General features: G+C 44.5%; 1 protein-coding gene across 1 annotated transcript in view; it reads left to right on the top strand.

Annotated features, from left to right (window-relative positions):
- The window catches only part of HELZ2 (helicase with zinc finger 2), a 102,892-nt gene that overhangs the window by 12,982 nt on the left and 70,288 nt on the right, over positions 1–19,622 (top strand). Inside the window, exons 2-6 of the mRNA XM_070744419.1 lie at positions 5,175–6,237; positions 9,518–9,701; positions 14,044–14,151; positions 15,043–15,566; positions 18,247–18,879. Of these exons, the coding sequence (XP_070600520.1) occupies positions 5,246–6,237; positions 9,518–9,701; positions 14,044–14,151; positions 15,043–15,566; positions 18,247–18,879 (2,441 nt within the window). The 5' untranslated portion in view covers positions 5,175–5,245. The remainder of the gene's footprint in view (positions 1–5,174; positions 6,238–9,517; positions 9,702–14,043; positions 14,152–15,042; positions 15,567–18,246; positions 18,880–19,622) is intronic.

Genomic DNA, 19,622 nt, shown 5'->3' with positions numbered 1-19,622 from the left:
CCTTTCCCTTCTGTCCTCCAGACTATACAGATTGAGTTCATGAAGTCTTTCTTGAGTTTTATGCTTAAGACCTTCCACCATTTTTGTAGCTTGTCTTTGGACCCGTTCAATTTTATCCATATCATTTTGTAGGTGAAGTCTCCAGAACTGAACAAACTTCACAGGCTTGCCAATTGATTCATATTTACGATGATTGCCGTGTCCTAGTGTCAAATCACCCCCTTTTGCGAACCTCTGACCATGAAAGTCAATGGAAAAGCTAGTGTCACTAACTGAACAGCTGCAGTGATTCACTTTACCACAGTGACATAAAATAGGGCAAAACTCGCTTAACAACTGTCCTTCTTAACAACAGAAATTTAGGGCTCAATTGGTTGTTGGCCACCTATATTTATTTATTTATTTATTAGATTTGTATGCCGCCCCTCCGAAGACTTGGGGCGGCTAACAACAATAAAGAAGACAATGTAACAAATCTAATATTAAAAAATAATCTAAAAACCCCCAATTTAAGAGACCAATCATACAAACAAGCATACCATGTATAAATTCTATAAGCCTAGGGGGAAGAGATATTTCAATTCCCCCATGCCTGACGACAGAGGTGGGTTTTAAGGAGCTTGCGAAAGGCAAGGAGGGTGGGGGCAACTCTGATTATCTGGGGGGAGCTGGTTCCAGAGGGTCGGGGCCGCCACAGAGAAGGCTCTTCTCCTGGGTCCCACCAAATGACATGGTTTAGTCGATGGGACCCGGAGAAGGCCAACTCTGTGGGACCTAACCGGTTGCTGGGATTCGTGCGGATCTAATTAAGTGGATCTAATTTTACGGAAAAAGAATGAGATTCCGAGTGTTTTCATCACAAAAACCCCTTCTAGTTTCCTAAAACTTTCTGCTGCTCTTTTGTGCTGTTGTGTAATAGTGGATTTCTATTTGCTTCTCACCTTACTGTGGTGGGGATTTTCGGTATGAGGGAGATAACACATTTTGGAGTGGCTTCTATTGAATCAATAAGAATCAGGAATTCTTACTAATCTTCAGCAATTGGCTGGCTGTGTTTGCATTCTTCGCTTCTATATATTTCCAAGGTCCACCCGGGGTGTTTGCACACTGTCAGTCTGTCATCCTTCTTCATTTTAGTTTAAACTATTGTGCAAAGTCCTGCTCTATAGCTTAGCATAAGGGACAAAGATCAAAACTGGAGACATGGTTTTCTAGTTGCTCAGGATGACACTTTCTTAAATAATAATTATTATTATCATTGGGCCTGGTCTTTGGGCCTTATGTGAATTTCGTTGTATGAATATTTATTAATTAATTTATTAATTGGATTTATATGCCACCCTGTCCAAGGATACTGTGTATATATGTATATACATAGTATATACTATACACTGTATACTGTGTACATACTGTTACTGTGTATATATGTACAATGACTATAATATAGTAATTATTAGGATTAGAAGTAGAACGATTGTGGCAAAAGAAAGCAATAGTCATAGGCATTTTGGATGCAATTTTATAACATCTGGCAGGTCGGCAGCCATTGTTTTTTCTGCAGTTCTGATTCTCCTCTGAAGTCTGTGTCGGTCCTGTTGGGTTGCAGAACCAAACCAGACAGTGATAGAGGTGCAGATGACAGACTCAATGATTTCTCTGTAGAACTGGATCAGCAGCTCCTTGGGCAGTTTGAGCTTCCTGAGATGGCGCAGAAAGAGCAGTCTTTGTTGTGCTTTTTTAATGACTTTTTTGATGACGTGATGAAGAGATAATCATTTATCTGAAATGGTATAGGATTTCCTGCTTGAGCAGATTGCTAGAAGATCTCCAAGGTCCCTTGTCTTACTATGTTATTTCTTCTTATCTACCTGCCTGCCGCTTCTCTTTCTGTCTGTCTGTCTGTCTGTCTGTCTGTCTATCTATCCACCTACTCACCTACCTACCTGCTAAGTAGTGTGCAGAGTGATATCTGAGTTTTCAAAGATACACATACACAGAGGAAAGGTGGATTCTAGCAGATAAGCTGACACCCCAGGGATACGAGTAATGACCCAGTAATACAAGCCAGATACATTAAGTATATAAAATATTATTTACTTTGGCAAATATCTTAGTCAAGAACAATCCTAGTCATACACAGTTAAATCAGTCAATTCATATACAATACTGTACTATAAATCTTATTTGTTCAATACATAAACCACTATTTAACACACACTTCCTACTACAGCAGTCACAGAGAGAGAAAGAACTATGCTTCTGGCTCCTTCTTACGGCCATCCATAACACTAACTCTTTATGTTTCAATACATTAAACAAATACATTGTTGGTTTATTTTATAAACCATTGGCTGCCGATCAGTTTCCGGTCACAATTCAAAGTGTTGGTTATGATCTTTAAAGCCCTACATGGCATTGGATCAGAACTGCCTGCTACCGCACGAATCCCAGCGACCGATAAGGTCCCACAGAATTGGCCTTCTCCGGGTCCTGTCTTCAGAGAAGGCATACAAATCTAATAAATTATTATTATTATTATTATTATTATTATTATTAATTATTATATATTGCCAAACCCAACCAGTTATGTACATAGTACTAATACCATCCATCCATCCATCCATCCATCCATCCATCCATCCATCCATCCATCTCTATCATCTATCTCTTATCTCTAGCCATCTCTGTCTCTAGCCATCACTATCTCTATATCTTGTCTTTTTTATTTCTGACCGAAAAATTAACCAGTGGAAGGGCTTTCCTCCAGAAGTTATGAATGTTCCAAGACTAGGCACCTACTTGTCTGAAACGGTACAGTGTCTCCTGCTTGAGCATGGGGCTGCATTAAAAGATCTCCAAGGTACCTTCCACGTCAGTTATTCTGTTATTCGTAGCCCAGCCCGAAAGAAAATCCCGTTTTACTCAGATTTCAAAACTTTATGGTTGTTTGGTCTGCATTCCAGTCTGGTTAGAGATTCATCCTTGAGTCATGGTGTTTTGATTCTCCAGGAAATCTCGAGAGAATTTGACTCGTATGATTTTTTTTCCCCTTTCCTTCCGAGAATCAGACCTTGAAAGGCTTTTCTGCTTTGGGTGCTCTGCAGATATATGTGATTACATCAACAATTGTTCCCCAGCTGGTCTCCCTAGCATAACTGGCATATAGCCAATTTTTCATCGGTTATGCCAAAATGGCATTTGGCTGGTAGTGACGTTGTCTGTTTGTAAACCCAACCGGTATCTCTTGAAAGCTGCAAGTTGCGGCTTGGGGCATATTTTTATCTGTACAACTAGTCCTCAACTTAGGACCACCGTTTCCATTGAAAGCAAGGCAGTTGCTTGTGGTCATTTTATGACCGTTTTTGACACAGTTGTTAAGTGAATCCCTGCCCTTGTTAAATTAGTAACATGGTTGTTAAATAACTCAGGCTTTACTCATCAGAAGATTGCAAAATTACACAATCCCAGGACACTGCATCCATCGTAAATATGAGCCAACTGTTTGTTTAGTGACTGTTCAAAGTTACAGCAGCACTGAAAAAAGTATGACTGTTTTTCACACTTGCAACCCTTGCAGTATCTCCATAGTCATGTGATCAAAATTCAGATTCTTGGTATACTGATCCCGTTTTGCGACCTTCTGACAAGCAAAGTCAATGGGGAAGCCCGATTCACTTAACAACCGAGTTACTAACTTCACCACTGCAGGGATTCACTTAACAACTGTGGGGTAAGAAGAGTCCTAAAACGAGGCAAGATTCACTTAAACTGTCTCGCTTAGCAATAGAAATTTGGGGCTCAATTGTGGTTGTAGACTTGAAGATATAGGTGCACTAAAAAATTATTGGCCTGTCTGACTTTTCCCCCCTAATTTGGTCTACCTTGAAGGGTTGCCAGTAACCACGGTACAGATATGCTTCCTAAGGCCTCAATCATTGAAGTTTTGAATAGAATAGAATAGAATTCTTTATTGGCCAAGTGTGATTGGACACTCAAGGAATTTGTCCTTTGTGCATAAGCTCTCAGTCTACATACAAAAAACAAAGTGATATGGTCATAAGGTATCAATAGGAGTACATAAGAGGAAAGATGAGAAGGATTATAGTAACATGGGAAAATATCCTTAAACATAAGACAGTGCTGTGGGAATTAGGTATTTAGCAGAGTAAGACACCAGAAAAAACCCTGTTGCTGTAGACCAAGGGTGTCAAAATTGATTTAATTGAGGGCTGCATCAATGTTGTGGTTGACCTTGGGGTGTAAGATATTGATCAAATTGAACGGGTCCAAAGATGGGCTACAAAAATGGTGGAAGGTCTTAAGCATAAAACGTTATCAGGAAAGACTTCATGAACTCAATCTGTATAGTCTGGAGGACAGAAGGGAAAAGGGGGACACGATCAAAACATTTAAATATGTTAAAGGGTTAAATAAGGTTCAGGAGGGAAGTGTTTTTAGTAGGAAAGTGAACCCAAAAACAAGGGGGCACAATCTGAGGTTACTTGGGGGAAAGATCAGAAGCAACGTGAGAAAATATTATTTTAGTGAAAGAGTAGTAGATGCTTGGAACAAACTTCCAGCAGACATGGTTGGTAAATCCACAGGAACTGAATTTAAACATGCCTGGGATAAACATATATCCATCTTAAGATAAAATACAGAAAACAGTATAAGGGCACACTAGATGGACCAGGAGGTCTTTTTCTGCCATCAATCTTCTATGTTTCTATATGTGACCAGAGTGGGCAAGGCTTGTCCCCCATATCGGGGGTGCTTGTGGCAGCCCGAGTGCTCTGTTAGCAAAACAGGCTCCTGAGCTCTGTTTCTTGCTGCGCTGGCCTCCTGCAACCCTCTGCCAATGAAAACGGAGGTCAGGGTGGCCCTCCTGAGCTCCGTTTTCGCTGGCAGAGGGTTGCAGGAAGCTGTCAATGCTGGAAACAGAGCTTGGGAGCCTGTTTTCGCTGGCAGAGGCACTGTGGGGCAGTGCCCCTCTATTTCTAGGGTGACCCTGTGTGCCAGATCTAAGCACTCCGCGGGCAGGATTTGACCCAGGGGTCCTTGAGTTTGACACCCCTATATTGTATAAAATCTGCAATATAGTAATACTCAATAGACCAAAAATAGGCAATCTCCACAGACATCCCTTGACTCTTTAATTGTTCTTGTTTCTGCAGCCTGGAGGACTCCAACTGCCTCTCGCAGAGTGTCTGCAGCCCCACCTCCATTTGTGTCCTCGGCTGACAAAATGCCTCACCTGAACGGGATGGTTTCTGGGCCGCTGGACGGCCTGCTGAGACAGGTATCCCTCCACCTGGCCTGCTCCAAGTGCAGCGACAGAGAGAACGAGAGCACCTATCTGTTGAAGGAGGTGGATCACCGCTGCATGATGGAGATCTTGCTGGCCAGGTGCAAGGGGACGAAAGGTAGCCGGTGGCGCAAAGTGAACAGGAGACCCTCCTTCCCCAAACCGGCTTTGTACTACGTCTGCTGGTATTACGTGGCTGGCTCGGGCTGCACCAAACACCGCAACTCCTGCACCTTCGCCTGGAGCCAAGAGGAGGTGATTGTGTGGACGTTCCAGAGGAAATACAACATGGAATGGCATGTGTTGAAGAGGCTGTTGCAACAGGCCCAGTCGGGCATCACACCCAGCGCAAAGCCTAAGTCCAATGAGCTGAGCAACCCAGAAGAAATCCTCAGTGAGTTTGGGGGTTATTTCCAAGAGATCTGCGGGCCTTGTTTTTGTAGCCGTCCCCAGCGGATTGTACCCAGGAGCTCCGCTCACAGCTGCAAGAATCACTGGGGCTTTATTTTGGTCCATGTGATCGCTGACGGTAAGAAAAAAGAACAATATACTGAGATTCGGCCCTGTCCGACAAGCCAGAGGCTCTTTTCGTACTGTCCGTCCGTCTCGGCTGGCAGGTACTGCTGGAATAAATCCTGCAGTTTCGCCCACAGCGATGTGGAGCTGGTCATCTGGCAGGCAGAGCAAAGACGAGGCTTGGAGCGCGCCAAACTGCCGCGCATGGTGGTGGAGGAGACAGCGAGTCCACCGGACGCCGCGCCGCAACTTCAATTCTACTGCCGGGTGTGCCTGGTGACGTGCGATTCCCAGCAGAGCTTCGAGAACCACTGCTCATCTGTGGAGCACACGCAGCTGATCACCACCGACACGCTGACCGAATGGCGTTATCGCGCCCCTCCGTACGATCCAAAGACCTTTGCTCTTTGCAGCCGGTAAGCCAGACAGATTAAGAGAATTTTTGCTTTTGAGAATCAGATGTTGTATTCAGGATTATGGGTAGCATTTGGAGTTTGCTCCCGGTCCTTTCTGGCTTCGTCTAAAGGGAAAGCTGACGTCTGCATCTGTCGTTAATTTTACAGGTAGTCCCCAACTTACAACCATTCATTTATTGACTGTTCACAGTCACTAAACAGCACTGGAAAAAGTGACTTAAGACCGTTTTTCACACTTACGGCTGTTACACCACACCTGTGGACATCTGATCAAAATTCAGATGCTTGGCAAGTGGCTAATTTTTATGACCGTTGCTGTGTCCCAGGGTAATATGATCACCCTTTGACAAGAAAAATCAATGGGGAAGCCAAATTGACATAAGAACTGGGCTATTAATTTAACAACTGCAGTGATTCATGTAATGACTTCTGCACAAATTGTCATAAAATGGGGAAAACCCATTGAACAAAAAGATATTGACAAAAGATACTGAACAAAAAAGATATTGAACAAAAAGATATTGAGAAAATTGAACGTGTCCAAAGACGGGCAAAAAAATGGTGGAAGGTCTTAAGCGTATCAGGAAAGACTTCATGGACTCAATCTGTATAGTCTGGAAGACAGAAGGAAAAGGGGGGACATGATTGAAACATTTTAAAAAGTTTAAAGGGTTAAGTAAGCCTCAGGAGGGAAGTGTTTTTAGTAGGAGAGTGAACACAAGAACAAGGGGCCACAATCTGAGGTTAGTTGGGGGAAAGATCCGAAGCAACGTGAGAAAATATTATTTTAGTGAAAGAGTAGTAGATGCTTGGAACAAACTTCCAGCAGACGTGGTTGGTAAATCCACAGTAACTGAATTTAAACATGCCTAGGATAAACATATATCCATCCTAAGATAAAATACAGGCAATAGTATAAGGGCAGACTAGATTGACCATGAGGTCTTTTTCTGCTGTCCATCTTCTATGTTTCTGTGTTTCTATTAACTCCAAGATCGACTTCAGATCAACTATCAAGTAAACAACACCCCAATCAAGAAATTGCCAAAGAGCCATCAGCAAACAGCCCAAGCAAATAATCTCTAAGAACGCTCCCACCCACTATTGTGGCCTGCCAGCCTGACTCAGAAAATGAAAAGGTTGGGGAGGAACATGGGCCAGTCCTGGAGTCTGGGAAAGGCTCTGATGAGTGCTCTGCATTGGAGGCAGAGATGGGGCCAGGGCCCTCCGACAGTTATCAGCTACCTTCAGAGCCAGAGATAAGTGGGTCTGAAGAATAGCTGGAGCCTATTCCCGATGTGCATAGGTGCAGAGCATAGAGGAAGAGAGGTTGACTCAGGAGTAAAGGCACAAGGGGACAGTGAATGTCCCCTCCCATAGGAAATAAATAGGAGCAAAAGGGGAGGAGTGTTTGCAGGAGACTGTTTGTTTGTTTATTATTGTGGAGATTTGCTTATCTGAGAGACTCCTTGTCAAATATTCCCTTGTACAGCCTTAGGCCTGGAAGCTATTGGCCTGGCAACTATCCAGGGACTGATTAAAGTTTGTGGTTGCAATTAAACCTTGAAAGGCTTTTTGCCCGGACTTTTCTGGATGTGAATGCTAAGAATTCACATTAGCCCAGTGTGTCCCAAATAGCCGTGTGTGTGTGTGTGTGTGTGTGCTGCTTTTGCCGCAGGGAGTAGGAGATATGAAGTGCATATAAAACCTTAAGAGACACCATGGAAAAATATTTAACAGGGATGAAAAGAAAGGAGGAGGAGAGAAAGGGAGATAATGAGACAAACATAGCTAAGCTATGAAAGCTAAGACGAGGAAATATGACAAAGCGTATGTAGCGCTTGGCTCCACTGTGACTATGGTGGGAGACTAGGAAAGACCGCTATTTTTACTAAGTCTAAAAATGTTGGAAGTGGACAGCATGAAGCCAAATAAATTAAGGCATCACATTACACCCCAATTGAGAAATACTGCATTAGCCAAATAAACAAGGGTTTTATCGGGACAAGGAGTCTGTTTCGTGATTTGGTGAAGCCTACATCAAAACACACACACACACACAGGCAAGACACCAAGATACAAACTGACACTCCTTGGTAGAATTGATGGTGTTACCTAGTTGGGTAATGAAATTATTATTATTATTATTTATTAGATTTGTATGCCGCCCCTATCCGTAGACTCGGCTCACAACAATAACAAAGACAATGTAAGAACAAATCTAATAATTTAAAAAACTCTGTGGGACCTAACCGAAATGTCTGCAAAAAGACAACCAAGTTCAGTCAGAGAGTACCAAAAACCCACAGTTATCATTTTCCAACCCCTCCTCCTTTCCCACTCCCTTCTAGCACTGATGATAAACCAACAGCAAACCCCACTCCTTACTAGCACTGCTGATGTTACCCAGTTGGGCAATGAAACATCTTCAGTGGTACCTCTACCCAAGAACCCCTCTACTTACGAACGTTTCTAGATAAGAACTGGGTGTTCAAGACTTTTTTGTCTCTTCTCAAGAACCATTTTCCACTTACAAACCCAAGCCTCTGAAACTGTAACCGGAAAGGGCAGGGAGAAGCCTCTGTGGGGTTCTCTAGGAAGGAAACAGGGCCGGAAAAGGCGGGGATAAGCCGCCATGGGGCCTCTCTAGGAATCTCCTGGGAGGAAACAGGGCCAGAAAAGGCGGGGAGAAGCCTACATGGGGCCTCTCTAGGAATCTCCTGGGAGGAAACAGGGCCAGAAAAGGCGGGGAGAAGCCTACATGGGGCCTCTCTAGGAATCTCCTGGGAGGAAACAGGGCCAGAAAAGGCGGGGAGAAGCCTACATGGGGCCTCTCTAGGAATCTCCTGGGAGGAAACAGGGCCAGAAAAGGCGGGGAGAAGCCTACATGGGGCCTCTCTAGGAATCTCCTGGGAGGAAACAGGGCCAGAAAAGGCAGGGAGAAGCCTACATGGGGCCTCTCTAGGAATCTCCTGGGAGAAAACGGCCTCCACCTTCCCTGTGGTTTCCCCAATCACACTCATTTGATTTTACATTGATTCCTAAGGGAAAAGTTGCTTCTTCTTACAAACTTAAGAACCTGGTCACGGAACGAATTAAGTTCGTAAGTAGAGGTACCACTGTACAAGAAAACAAGCAAGCTCAGAGAGCACCCAGGACCCCTCATTTCAACCCTGAGCTGCAAATATTCTCCTTCATTGGGCATAGTTGGTCTCCTTAAATGTACCTCCAAGCCTTTATCCCTGATCGATTTTTGTCCTTTTTTTCCTCTACACTTCAGATCAGATGTCTGTGAATATGGGCAGGATTGTGCCAAGGCGCATTCGGTCCAGGAATTGGAAGAGTGGATCCAGCGGGCAAAAATGGCTGAGAAAAAGAAGAAGACGGCCAAGCAGGACGGCCTCTTATCTTACCAGGATCGACTTATTGCCGAGTACCAATCAAGCCACAATGAAGTCTTAATTGTAAGTTGAGGTTACAGTGCTAAACTGATATGCATGTGGTTCGTGGCAGGGAAACTTGTATTTGTGGCAAGAGAAGGAGCCATCTAGATATTTTGCTTTTGTGCAGCTCGAACACCATGGGGTAAAAGTCACGGGCCGGCCTTGCTTGTGGAGTTGAGCATTCAGGAATGCTGCGCTTATCTCTGGAGGTTCAGTCAATAAATTAAGCCAAAGATCTTTTCCTTAGGCAACTGATTGCTTAAGAATTCCCTGGGCCTAGAGCAGTAGCTCTCAATCTTTGTAATGCCGCGATCCCTTAATACAGTTCCTCATGTTGTGGTGTCCCTCAACCATAAGTCCAGCACCAATTCTCCCAACAGAGTTTTAAGCTGATTGGCAGGAAGGTCAGAGGGAACAACCCCCCCCCCCCCAACTGTAAGCGGCTGATTGGTCGGATTGTAAAAATATGTTCCAAGATTAGAAGCTTTAGTTCCTAGTTTCCATGGTCTTAGGTGACGTCTGTGAAATGGTCGTTCGACCCCCAAAGGGGTCCCGACCCCCAGGTTGAGAACCCCTGGCCTAGAGGAAAGTTTTTCTGACTTGGAATCTTTGAGATCGGTGGACTTCAACTCACAATTGCTGGGGAACTCTGGAAAGTGAAGTCCACCCATTAAACCAGTGCTTCTCATTTATTTTCTATTATCCCCCCCCCCCAGGAAGAAGTAAACATTTTGCACTCCCCCAACTCTCTGATCTGGGCCCCAATGGAATTTTAGTGTTAATATTTATTTAATTTATTTATTTTATTTATTTTATTTATTTATTTTATTTTATTTTATTTTATTTTATTAGATTTGTATGCCGCCCCTCTCCGTAGACTTGGGGCGGCTAACAACAGTAATAAACTGTTGATATTCCTGGTTGATATTCCTGGAGGCGTCGGCAATATGGTAAATGATTTAGTTTTACTAGATAAATGGTCAAAGCAATGGAAACTGCAGTTTAATGTTTCCAAATGTAAAATAATGCACTTGGGGAAAAGGAATCCTCAATCTGACTATTGTATTGGCAGTTCTGTGTTAGCAAATACTTCAAAAGAAAAGGATTTAGGCGTAGTGATTTCTGACAGTCTCAGAATGGGTGAACAGTGCAGTCAGGCAGTAGGGAAAGCAAGTAGGATGCTTGGCTGCATAGCTAGAGGTATAACAAGCAGGAAGAGGGAGATTATGATCCCGCTATATAGAATGCTGGTGAGACCACATTTGGAATACTGTGTTCAGTTCTGGAGACCTCACCTACAAAAAGATATTGACAAAATTGAACGGGTCCAAAGACGGGCTACAAGAATGGTGGAAGGTCTTAAGTATAAAGCGTATCAGGAAAGACTTAATGAACTCAATCTGTATAGTCTGGAGGACAGAAGGAAAAGGGGGGACATGATCGAAACATTTAAATATATTAAAGGGTTAAATAAGGTCCAGGAGGGAAGTGTTTTTAATAGGAAAGTGAACACAAGAACAAGGGGACACAATCTGAGGTTAGTTGGGGGAAAGATCAAAAGCAACATGAGAAAATATTATTTTACTGAAAGAGTAGTAGATCCTTGGAACAAACTTCCAGCAGACGTGGTAGATAAATCCACAGTAACTGAATTTAAACATGCCTGGGATAAACATATATCCATCCTAAGATAAAATACAGAAAATAGTATAAGGGCAGACTAGATGGACCATGGGGTCTTTTTCTGCCGTCAGACTTCTATGTTTCTATGTTTCTAAACAGCATGTAACAAATCTGATGTTAAAATAATTAAAAATCCCTTATTAAAACCAAACATATACACAAACATACCATGCATAAATTGTATAGGCCTAGGGGGAACAGGGTAGTTCAGTTCCCCCATACCTGACGACAGAGGTGGGTTTTGAGGAGCTTACGAAAGGCAAGAAGGGTGGGGGCAATTCTGATCTCCGGGGGCAGTTGGTTCCAGAGGGTCGGGGCCACCACAGAGAACACTCCCCGTCCAGGGGAATCGATCAAGAGGGACCACGCATGTTCCCTGGGGTCACACTCGCCCTGCTATTTGAGAAGGACTGCATTAAAGCATGCAGTTCTGGGAAACCGCCTTCTGCTGCACGAATCCCAGCGACCGGTTAGGTCCCACAGAATTGGCCTTCTACGGGTCCCGTCGACTAAACAACGTCATCTGGCGGGACCTAGGGGAAGAGCCTTCTCTGTGGTGGCTCTGACCCTCTGGAATCAGCTCCCCCCAGAGATTAGGATTGCCTCCACCCTCCTTGCCTTTCGTAAACTTCTTAAAACCCACCTCTGCCGTCAGGCATGGGGGAATTGAAACATCTCCCCCTTGCCCATGTAGTTTTTGTGTATGATTCGATTGTGTGCTTGTTTTTTATATATTGGGGTTTCTTTTTTGGACTTTTTTTATCTAAAACTGTAATTTAGATTTTTAAATATTAGATTTGTTACTATGTACTGTTCTTCACCATTGTTGTGAGCTGCCCCGAGTCTGTGGAGTGGGACAGCATATAAATCCAATAAATCTAATCTAATCTAATCTAATTGACATCCACCCATATTAAAGCATGCAGGCTGAGGAATTCTAGGAGTTGAAGTCCACCCACCTTAAAGAAACACTGCCCTAAAGCAACACCCAGCATCCTAAACCCAACTGCCACATGATGCCATAGAATTATTACAGGCAGAGACTATGTTAATGGAACATGTCTCATGCAGGCTTGGCTGAGAATGACAGAAGTGGAAAGTCAACCTAGCTAAGGGTGTCCAAAAGGGAAAACCTAGTTTCCAATATTTATCTGGCACCAATTCAGATGTTTGTTTTTAAAGTCATAAAATCAATATTTCCCCCCCAGGTCTTTGAGATGCAATTAATTGTCATCTTTATTCATTTGGGAATTTTATGTTCTCTGTCTCATAGATTTGTTTTGGCTTGAAAGCTGCAGATGTTGGTCCCCCACTGCAGGAGTATAGCATATAAATAGAATTTGGGGGTGGGGGAGATTGCAGACTATAGGAACCGGGAACACCACTCAGGTGACCCCGAGGACTCAAATAAACCTCCAAGTGGCCCTCCAGGACTCTCTAAAACAGTGATTTTGAACCTTTTTTGAGCCGTGGCACATTTTTTACATTTACAAAATCCTGCGGCACCCCACCAACCAAAATAACACTCCAACACAGTACATATTATACGTATAGTGTCAGCTGGGTGAAGGGGCCTTGGTTCTGTCTGTTTTGATGGTGTACATAGAGATTTGAGCTCTTTAAGAAGATGACCCTTCAGGAGGCCATATACAATGTAGATAACATTGTGATGCATTGTATATCACCCTCTGCGGGAGCCTCTTATAATAAGAAAAAGGTCAAATATCTATATAGAATTCTATTCTATTCTATTCCATTCCATTCCATTCCATCCTATTCCATCCAGCCCTCCAATCCATCCTACAAAAGCAGCATTGTCCTCTGCCCCCTTCGCCTTTTGCCCAGCGGTCAGCCTGGCGCTCTTCTTTTTCCTCCCCATTGCACCTCAGGCAAACTAGTGCTGGCCTTCCTCCTCTACCTCCGACACACACCAGGTCTGGCTAAGAGGGCGGTGGGTCTCCGAGGAGGAAGTTGCCTCTCCTTCCATCTGCGCTCCCCTCAGTTGTCCCCCCCCCCCCAGCTCCACAGCTGCCCAATACGACATGCCTGAGACTCATGCAGGGATGAAAGAATTGCAAGTAGGAGCAGGCTGTGGGCGCTGCGCCCTGTTGTGAGCTGCCAGCGCCCAAGCTGCCGCTGCTGCCAACGCCGCTGCCATTTCCTTTTCCTCCCATTGCTCCACCCCGCCCATTGTTGGAGAGGGGTGGGAAAGCTGAGGGGGACCGCCGCACGCCTATTCAGCTGCATCCCTGTCAATCACGCACACCTCCTGAACCCCATGTCCCCCTTTTCCCGAAGCTCGGCCTTTCGCTTCCCCTTTCTGAAAAGCGGCTGGACATGCCAGCTGCCACTCCCGCTTGAGGGGAGTTGTTAAGAAAGCACGGCCTTAGGCGGTTTTTGTAGCATTCTCTAATTTCCCCACGGCACACCTGACCATGTCTCGCGGCACACTGGTTGAAAAACACTGTTCTAAAAGGATGCAAACGACCAGCTACCTGCAAGGAGTATAAATCCTTCCGTTCCCCTCCATCCAGTCAGAGCTGAAGAAGCTTCTTGGATGAAAATCAAAATGTCTTCAAAGAAAAACCAGAAAGTCCAGTTGCCTCTTGAAAAAGCATCAATATGATCCCTTCCTTGGTTCTCCTGCCTTGTTTTTTGACCTTGTGGTTCTCCCCATCAGATTTCGGAGGCCGTGGATGGCGTGAGAGTCACGTGCAAGCAGCCACTCCGGATCCAGTCAGAGAACAAGAAATTGCAATATCAATGGGTTTTCACCATCCATTCCCAGGTGAGCTGGAAAGGCGAAATATCACATGAAGGAAGGGACCTGTTTCTCCTTTGATGGGGCTCCTGGACTCTGCCATGCTACATTGCCTGCAATAGGGAACCTGGCTAATGTCTTTGCTGGACTCATGCATAGCTGTGTGATGAGTGAATGAATGAATGAATGATGATGATGAATGCTTTTAAATTATATTGGAGGGTTTTTAAAAATTCTTTTTAATCATATTAATTGGATTTTTTAGATGTATTGCTACGGTTTTTGATATGCTGTGAGCCGCCCCGAGTCCTCAAAGAGGGGCGGCATACAAATCCAATTAATAAATAGTAAATAATGAATGAGTGTTGTCCTCAACCATGATTTGCTAAATGCAACGTGGTTAGTCACAAACAAATATTGAGGGAGGGAGAGAAATATAGAGGAAGAAAGGAAGGAGATGGAAAGAAGGAATGAGAGGGAGAAAGAAAGGGATGGGAAGAAGGAATGAGAAAGGAGAAAGAGGGAGGACGGAAGGAAGAAGGAGGGATGGAAAGGAGGAATGAGAGAGGGGAGAGAAGAAGGAAGGAAACAAAGAGACTGAAAGGAATAAGAGAGAGGAGGGAGGAATGGAAGAAAGATTTTGAACACTTGGAAGGAACTTTGGAGGTCTTCTACTCCAACCTCCTATGTGTCAATCCTTCTACTCCCTCAAAACTCTGCATAGTTTCCTTTCACCCCACTTCTTACACCAAGGAGAAACAAGGTGGGGGTTATCTTGAGTTTCTTTCTCACCTCCTATTCCTTCACAGGGCTGAATAAAAAGTTTATCTAACCGTTCTTCCATTTTCAAGTTTACACTGAAGATCCCATTTTCCCTTGTTCTCATTTACCTATATTTTTCCCAATGTCCCATTCCAGGCGCCACTGATGCACGTGGCCCTATTAAAGAGAGTCCCGGGAGCCAACTTCTCCTTAGCTGTGCCGGGAAAGACTCAGCTTCTCACGTACTCTTCTGGAGACAGCTTCAAAACCGTGCGAGCGTCTCCTCCAGCCGTGGAGGTGAAAGTCTGCTTGAAGAGTCACACCTTCGGGGTCTACGAGCAATGGCTGATCTTTGATTTTGGCAGCCGGCCAGTCTTGCTTCAAAAGCTCCTCGCCCGGGTGGGTCAGAAGGAAACACCCTGGCGGGTCGATCCGGCCACCGAGTCCACGAGCCGCTTTGTGCATGGTGGGCGCTGGCACACCGGAAACCGCATAGTGGTGCCCAGCGTGAAACGCACGGACAGGGACATGGAACTGCTGGCGAAGTACAAGGCCCCTTCCCTCTCGATGGACTTCCAGCGAGGGGCCAGGGGCAAGGCCATCACCCGCGTCAACTACCGCGAAGAAATGCACAACTTCCTCTTCCGAGAAGAAGAAGCTCAGCAGCTCTTGATCTCCAAGTAAGTGGACCTCAACCCAAGCAAGATTGGTGGGATAATGTTGACTTTAAAGACTTCAGCACCCAACCAAAATAAATTCCCTGTTTTTATTCCAGGGAGGAAGAACCGAGTTCTAACATTAGCAATAAAGGAGAATATTTGCAATATTTGTAAAATAGCAATAGCACTTAGACTTATATACCACTTCACAGTGCTTTAGAGCCATCTCTAAGCGGTTTACAGAGTCAGCCATCTTGCCCCCAACAATCTGGGTCCCCATTTTACCGATGTCGGAAGGACGGAAGGCTAAGTCAACCTTGAGCCAGTGAGAATCAAACTCCTGGCAGTGGGCAGAATTAGCCTGCAATACTGCATTCTAGCCACTGCACCACCACAGCTCTAATAGAAATGGATGCTTAAAGTTCCTTAAAGATGTGGAGACTACAGGTCCCAGAATTGCAAGGTGGGGAACCCACCATCTCTTGGTGATTGGCCCAAATCACCAGCTGGTTTTCACGCTTAAGGTGGAACTAGAACTCACAGTCTCCTGGTGATTGGTCCAAAGATACCTAGCCAGCTTTTGTACCTAAGCAGGGACGAGAACGTATCATCTCCTGATGATTGGCCCAAATCACTAGCCAGCTTTCATGACTACTGTTGTTAGCCGCCCCGAGTCTACGAAGAGAGGCAGCATAGGAATGTAATAAATAAACAAACAAACAAACAAACAAATTAAAGAAGGAAGGAAGGAAGGAAGGAAGGAAGGAAGGAAGGAAGGAAGGAAGGTGGGCTTAGAACTTAAGGTGAGACTAGAACTCACCGTTTCCTGGTTTCTAGTCCAGTGCCTTCACCACTAGATCAAACTGGCTCTCTTGAATTGTGGGAGAGAGCTGACAACACAACCTCTTTCTATCTCTTGATCATTTATACTGACTTTCCCTTGCCTAGCCTCCCGGAAATGTCTTGCAGACATGTAGGCTGGGGATAATGGGAACTATGTTCAAACATTTCCAGAAGGAATGGCACCAGGCCGAAGAGAGAGAAGCATCTAAGATGCATTGCTACCAATCTGTTTCCGGACACAATTCAAAGTGTTGGTTATGACCTATAAAGCCCTACCTGGCATAGGACCAGACTATCTCCAAGACCGCCTTCTGCCGGTGAGGTCCCATAGAGTTGGCCTCCTTAGTGTCCCGTTGACCAAACAATGTCGGCTGGCGGGACCTAGGGGAAGAGCCTTCTCTGTGGGGGGCCCGGCCCTCTGGAATCAGCTCCCTCTGGAGATTTGCACTGCCTCTACCCTCCTCGCCTTCCGGAAGAGTTTAAAAACTCATTTTTGCTGCCAGGCCTGGGATTCCTTAGATCTTCCCCACTGACCAATGAATGTTTTAGTTGATTGTTGAATGAATGATATTGATGTTTTTTTCTTATTTTAATTAGAATTTTAAAGACTGTTTTTTTAATGTATAATTGGATTGCTATTATTGTTCCTTGTTTTTCTGTACATGCAGTGAGCCGCCCCGAGTCCTCAGAGAGGGGCGGCATACAAATCCAATTAAATAAATAAAATAAGTAATAAATCTAGAATTCCCAGTAATTTTGGAGGTGCAGTCCAACATAATTCATATAGAAACATAGAAACATAGAAGTCTGACGGCAGAAAAAGACCTCATGGTCCATCTAGTCTGCCCTTATACTATTTTCTGTATTTTATCTTAGGATGGATATATGTTTATCCCAGGCATGTTTAAATTCAGTTACTGTGGATTTATCTACCACATCTGCTGGAAGTTTGTTCCAAGGATCTACTACTCTTTCAGTAAAATAATATTTTCTCATGTTGCTTTTGATCTTTCCCCCAACTAACTTCAGATTGTGTCCCCTTGTTCTTGTGTTCACTTTCCTATTAAAAACACTTCCCTCCTGGACCTTATTTAACCCTTTAATATATTTAAATGTTTCGATCATGTCCCCCCTTTTCCTTCTGTCCTCCAGACTATACAGATTGAGTTCATTAAGTCTTTCCTGATACGTTTTATGCTTAAGACCTTCCACCATTCTTGTAGCCCGTCTTTGGACCCGTTCAATTTTGTCAATATCTTTTTGTAGGTGAGGTCTTTGGAGGGTGAGGACACTATAGAGAGATACAGGCAGAGAGGACACTTGTTCCTGTTGCTTTGTCTGAGCTTTTGCCCAGTTTGTTTGTTTGTTTGTTTATTTGTTTATTTATTTGATTTGATTTGATTTGTATGCCATCCCTCTCCGAAGACTTGGGGCGGCTAACAACAATAAAGAAAACAATGTAACAAATCTAATATTAAAAAATAATCTTTAAAAACCCAATTTAAGAGACCAATCATACAAACAAGCATACCATGTATAAATTCTATAAGCCTAGAGAGAAGGGAAAAATTTCAATTCCCCCATGCCTGATGACAGAGGTGGGTTTTAAGGAGCTTGCGAAAGGCAAGGAGGGTGGGGGCAACTCTGATATCTGGGGGGAGCTGGTTCCAGAGGGCCAGGGCCGCCACAGAGAAGGCTCTTCTCCTGGGTCCCGCCAAATGACATTGTTTAGTCGACGGGACCCGGAGAAGGCCAACTCTGTGGGACCTGACCGGTTGCTGAGATTCGTGCGGCAGAAGGCGGTCCTGGAGTTTCTTCTGGTCCTCTTCCCATGTCTGATCTTCTTCTTCTGGTCTAGGCTCAACTTGCATACGGTGGTCTCCTTTGTAAAGATTGTGGAACTCCTCCCTTCGGGGATGAAGTTTGCTCTCCCAGAACAGCTCTACGTCCAAGTCCCGACCCCTTACTCACTGACCATAGACTCCGACGAAGGGTACCTGCTTCAACGCTCAGTCAGAACAGCCTTCCTGGCCCGAGATCCACCTGCCAACACCCGGGTTTACGAGGTCTCCATCGAGAAAGAAGCCCTCACTGAAAGGAGTGTCTGCCTTCTCCTTCACCAGCGTTGCTGCAAGGAACTGGACCTCCAGCCAGGCACGTCTGCCAAGATGGAAATCCAGTTCCAAATGGACCAGCTCCAATTCTGCCAGTGGCACCAGGCTGTGGACACCTTGAAGGATGTGAAGCTGGTCTTTCCAGACGTGGCCACCTGCTCCATCCCACGTGGGACTTTGCAGGTGCCATGGGGGAACGCAAAGCAGAAGCAAGCTCTTTCTTTCATCACTGGTGAGGGGACTGGTGTCTGTAGAACTCCACCTCTTCTGATCTACGGACCATTTGGGACCGGGAAGACCTTCACATTAGCCAAGACTACACTGGAGATCATCAAGAAGCCCCAAACACGTGTGCTTATCTGCACCCACACCAATAGGTAATCTTGGTTTGAAGTTTTATCAACCTTAGGCTGAAGGAGAGAAGTAAATATTTTGGTGTCTTTACAGGGTTATTTTAAGGACAGCTGTTAAAAATGGATAGCTGGGTTTGTGCAATATGTGAACCAGACAGGTTCATATCCAGGTAGGTCCATGAGGTTAAACTCACAGTAGTGTTAGATGCAAGATATAAAGAACCAGAATATAGTTCAAAAATACTACAAGTTTTGGTTGCTACAATATAAAAATGTTGAGATTCTAAAAAGGATATAGAAGAGCAACAAAGATGATTAGGAGACTGGAGGCTAAAACAATAAAGAACAGTTGCTAGGATTGGATAGGTCTAGTTTAATGAAAAGTAGGACTAGGGGGTAACATGATAGCAGTGTTCCAGTATCTCAGAGGTTTCCACAAAAAAGAGGGGATCAACCTATTGATCCAAGTGCCGCCTCTATGTGGGTTGAGGCAGGTACCATTGGTTGGGGGTCAAGGGAAAAGGCCCTCTCTTTCTGCTCAAGATCCCCATGGACAATTGGTGGGCCACTGTGTGACACAGAATGCTGGACTTGATGGGCTTTGGCCAGATTCAGTATGGCTCTTCTTAGGTTCTATTCTTCAAAGCGTCTAAAGGCAGGACATGAAGCAATGGGTGGCAACTAATCAAGGAGACAAGCAACCTAGAACTAAGGAGAAATTTCCTGACACAAACACACACAAACCTGTTCAAGACAAATAGGCGCCA

The sequence above is a fragment of the Erythrolamprus reginae genome, chromosome 3 (assembly GCF_031021105.1).
Source record: "Erythrolamprus reginae isolate rEryReg1 chromosome 3, rEryReg1.hap1, whole genome shotgun sequence".
In the NCBI taxonomy this organism is placed as follows: Eukaryota; Metazoa; Chordata; class Lepidosauria; order Squamata; family Dipsadidae; genus Erythrolamprus; species Erythrolamprus reginae.
Note: the sequence above shows the minus strand (reverse complement) of the source record. Positions and strands in the feature narration are given on the sequence as shown.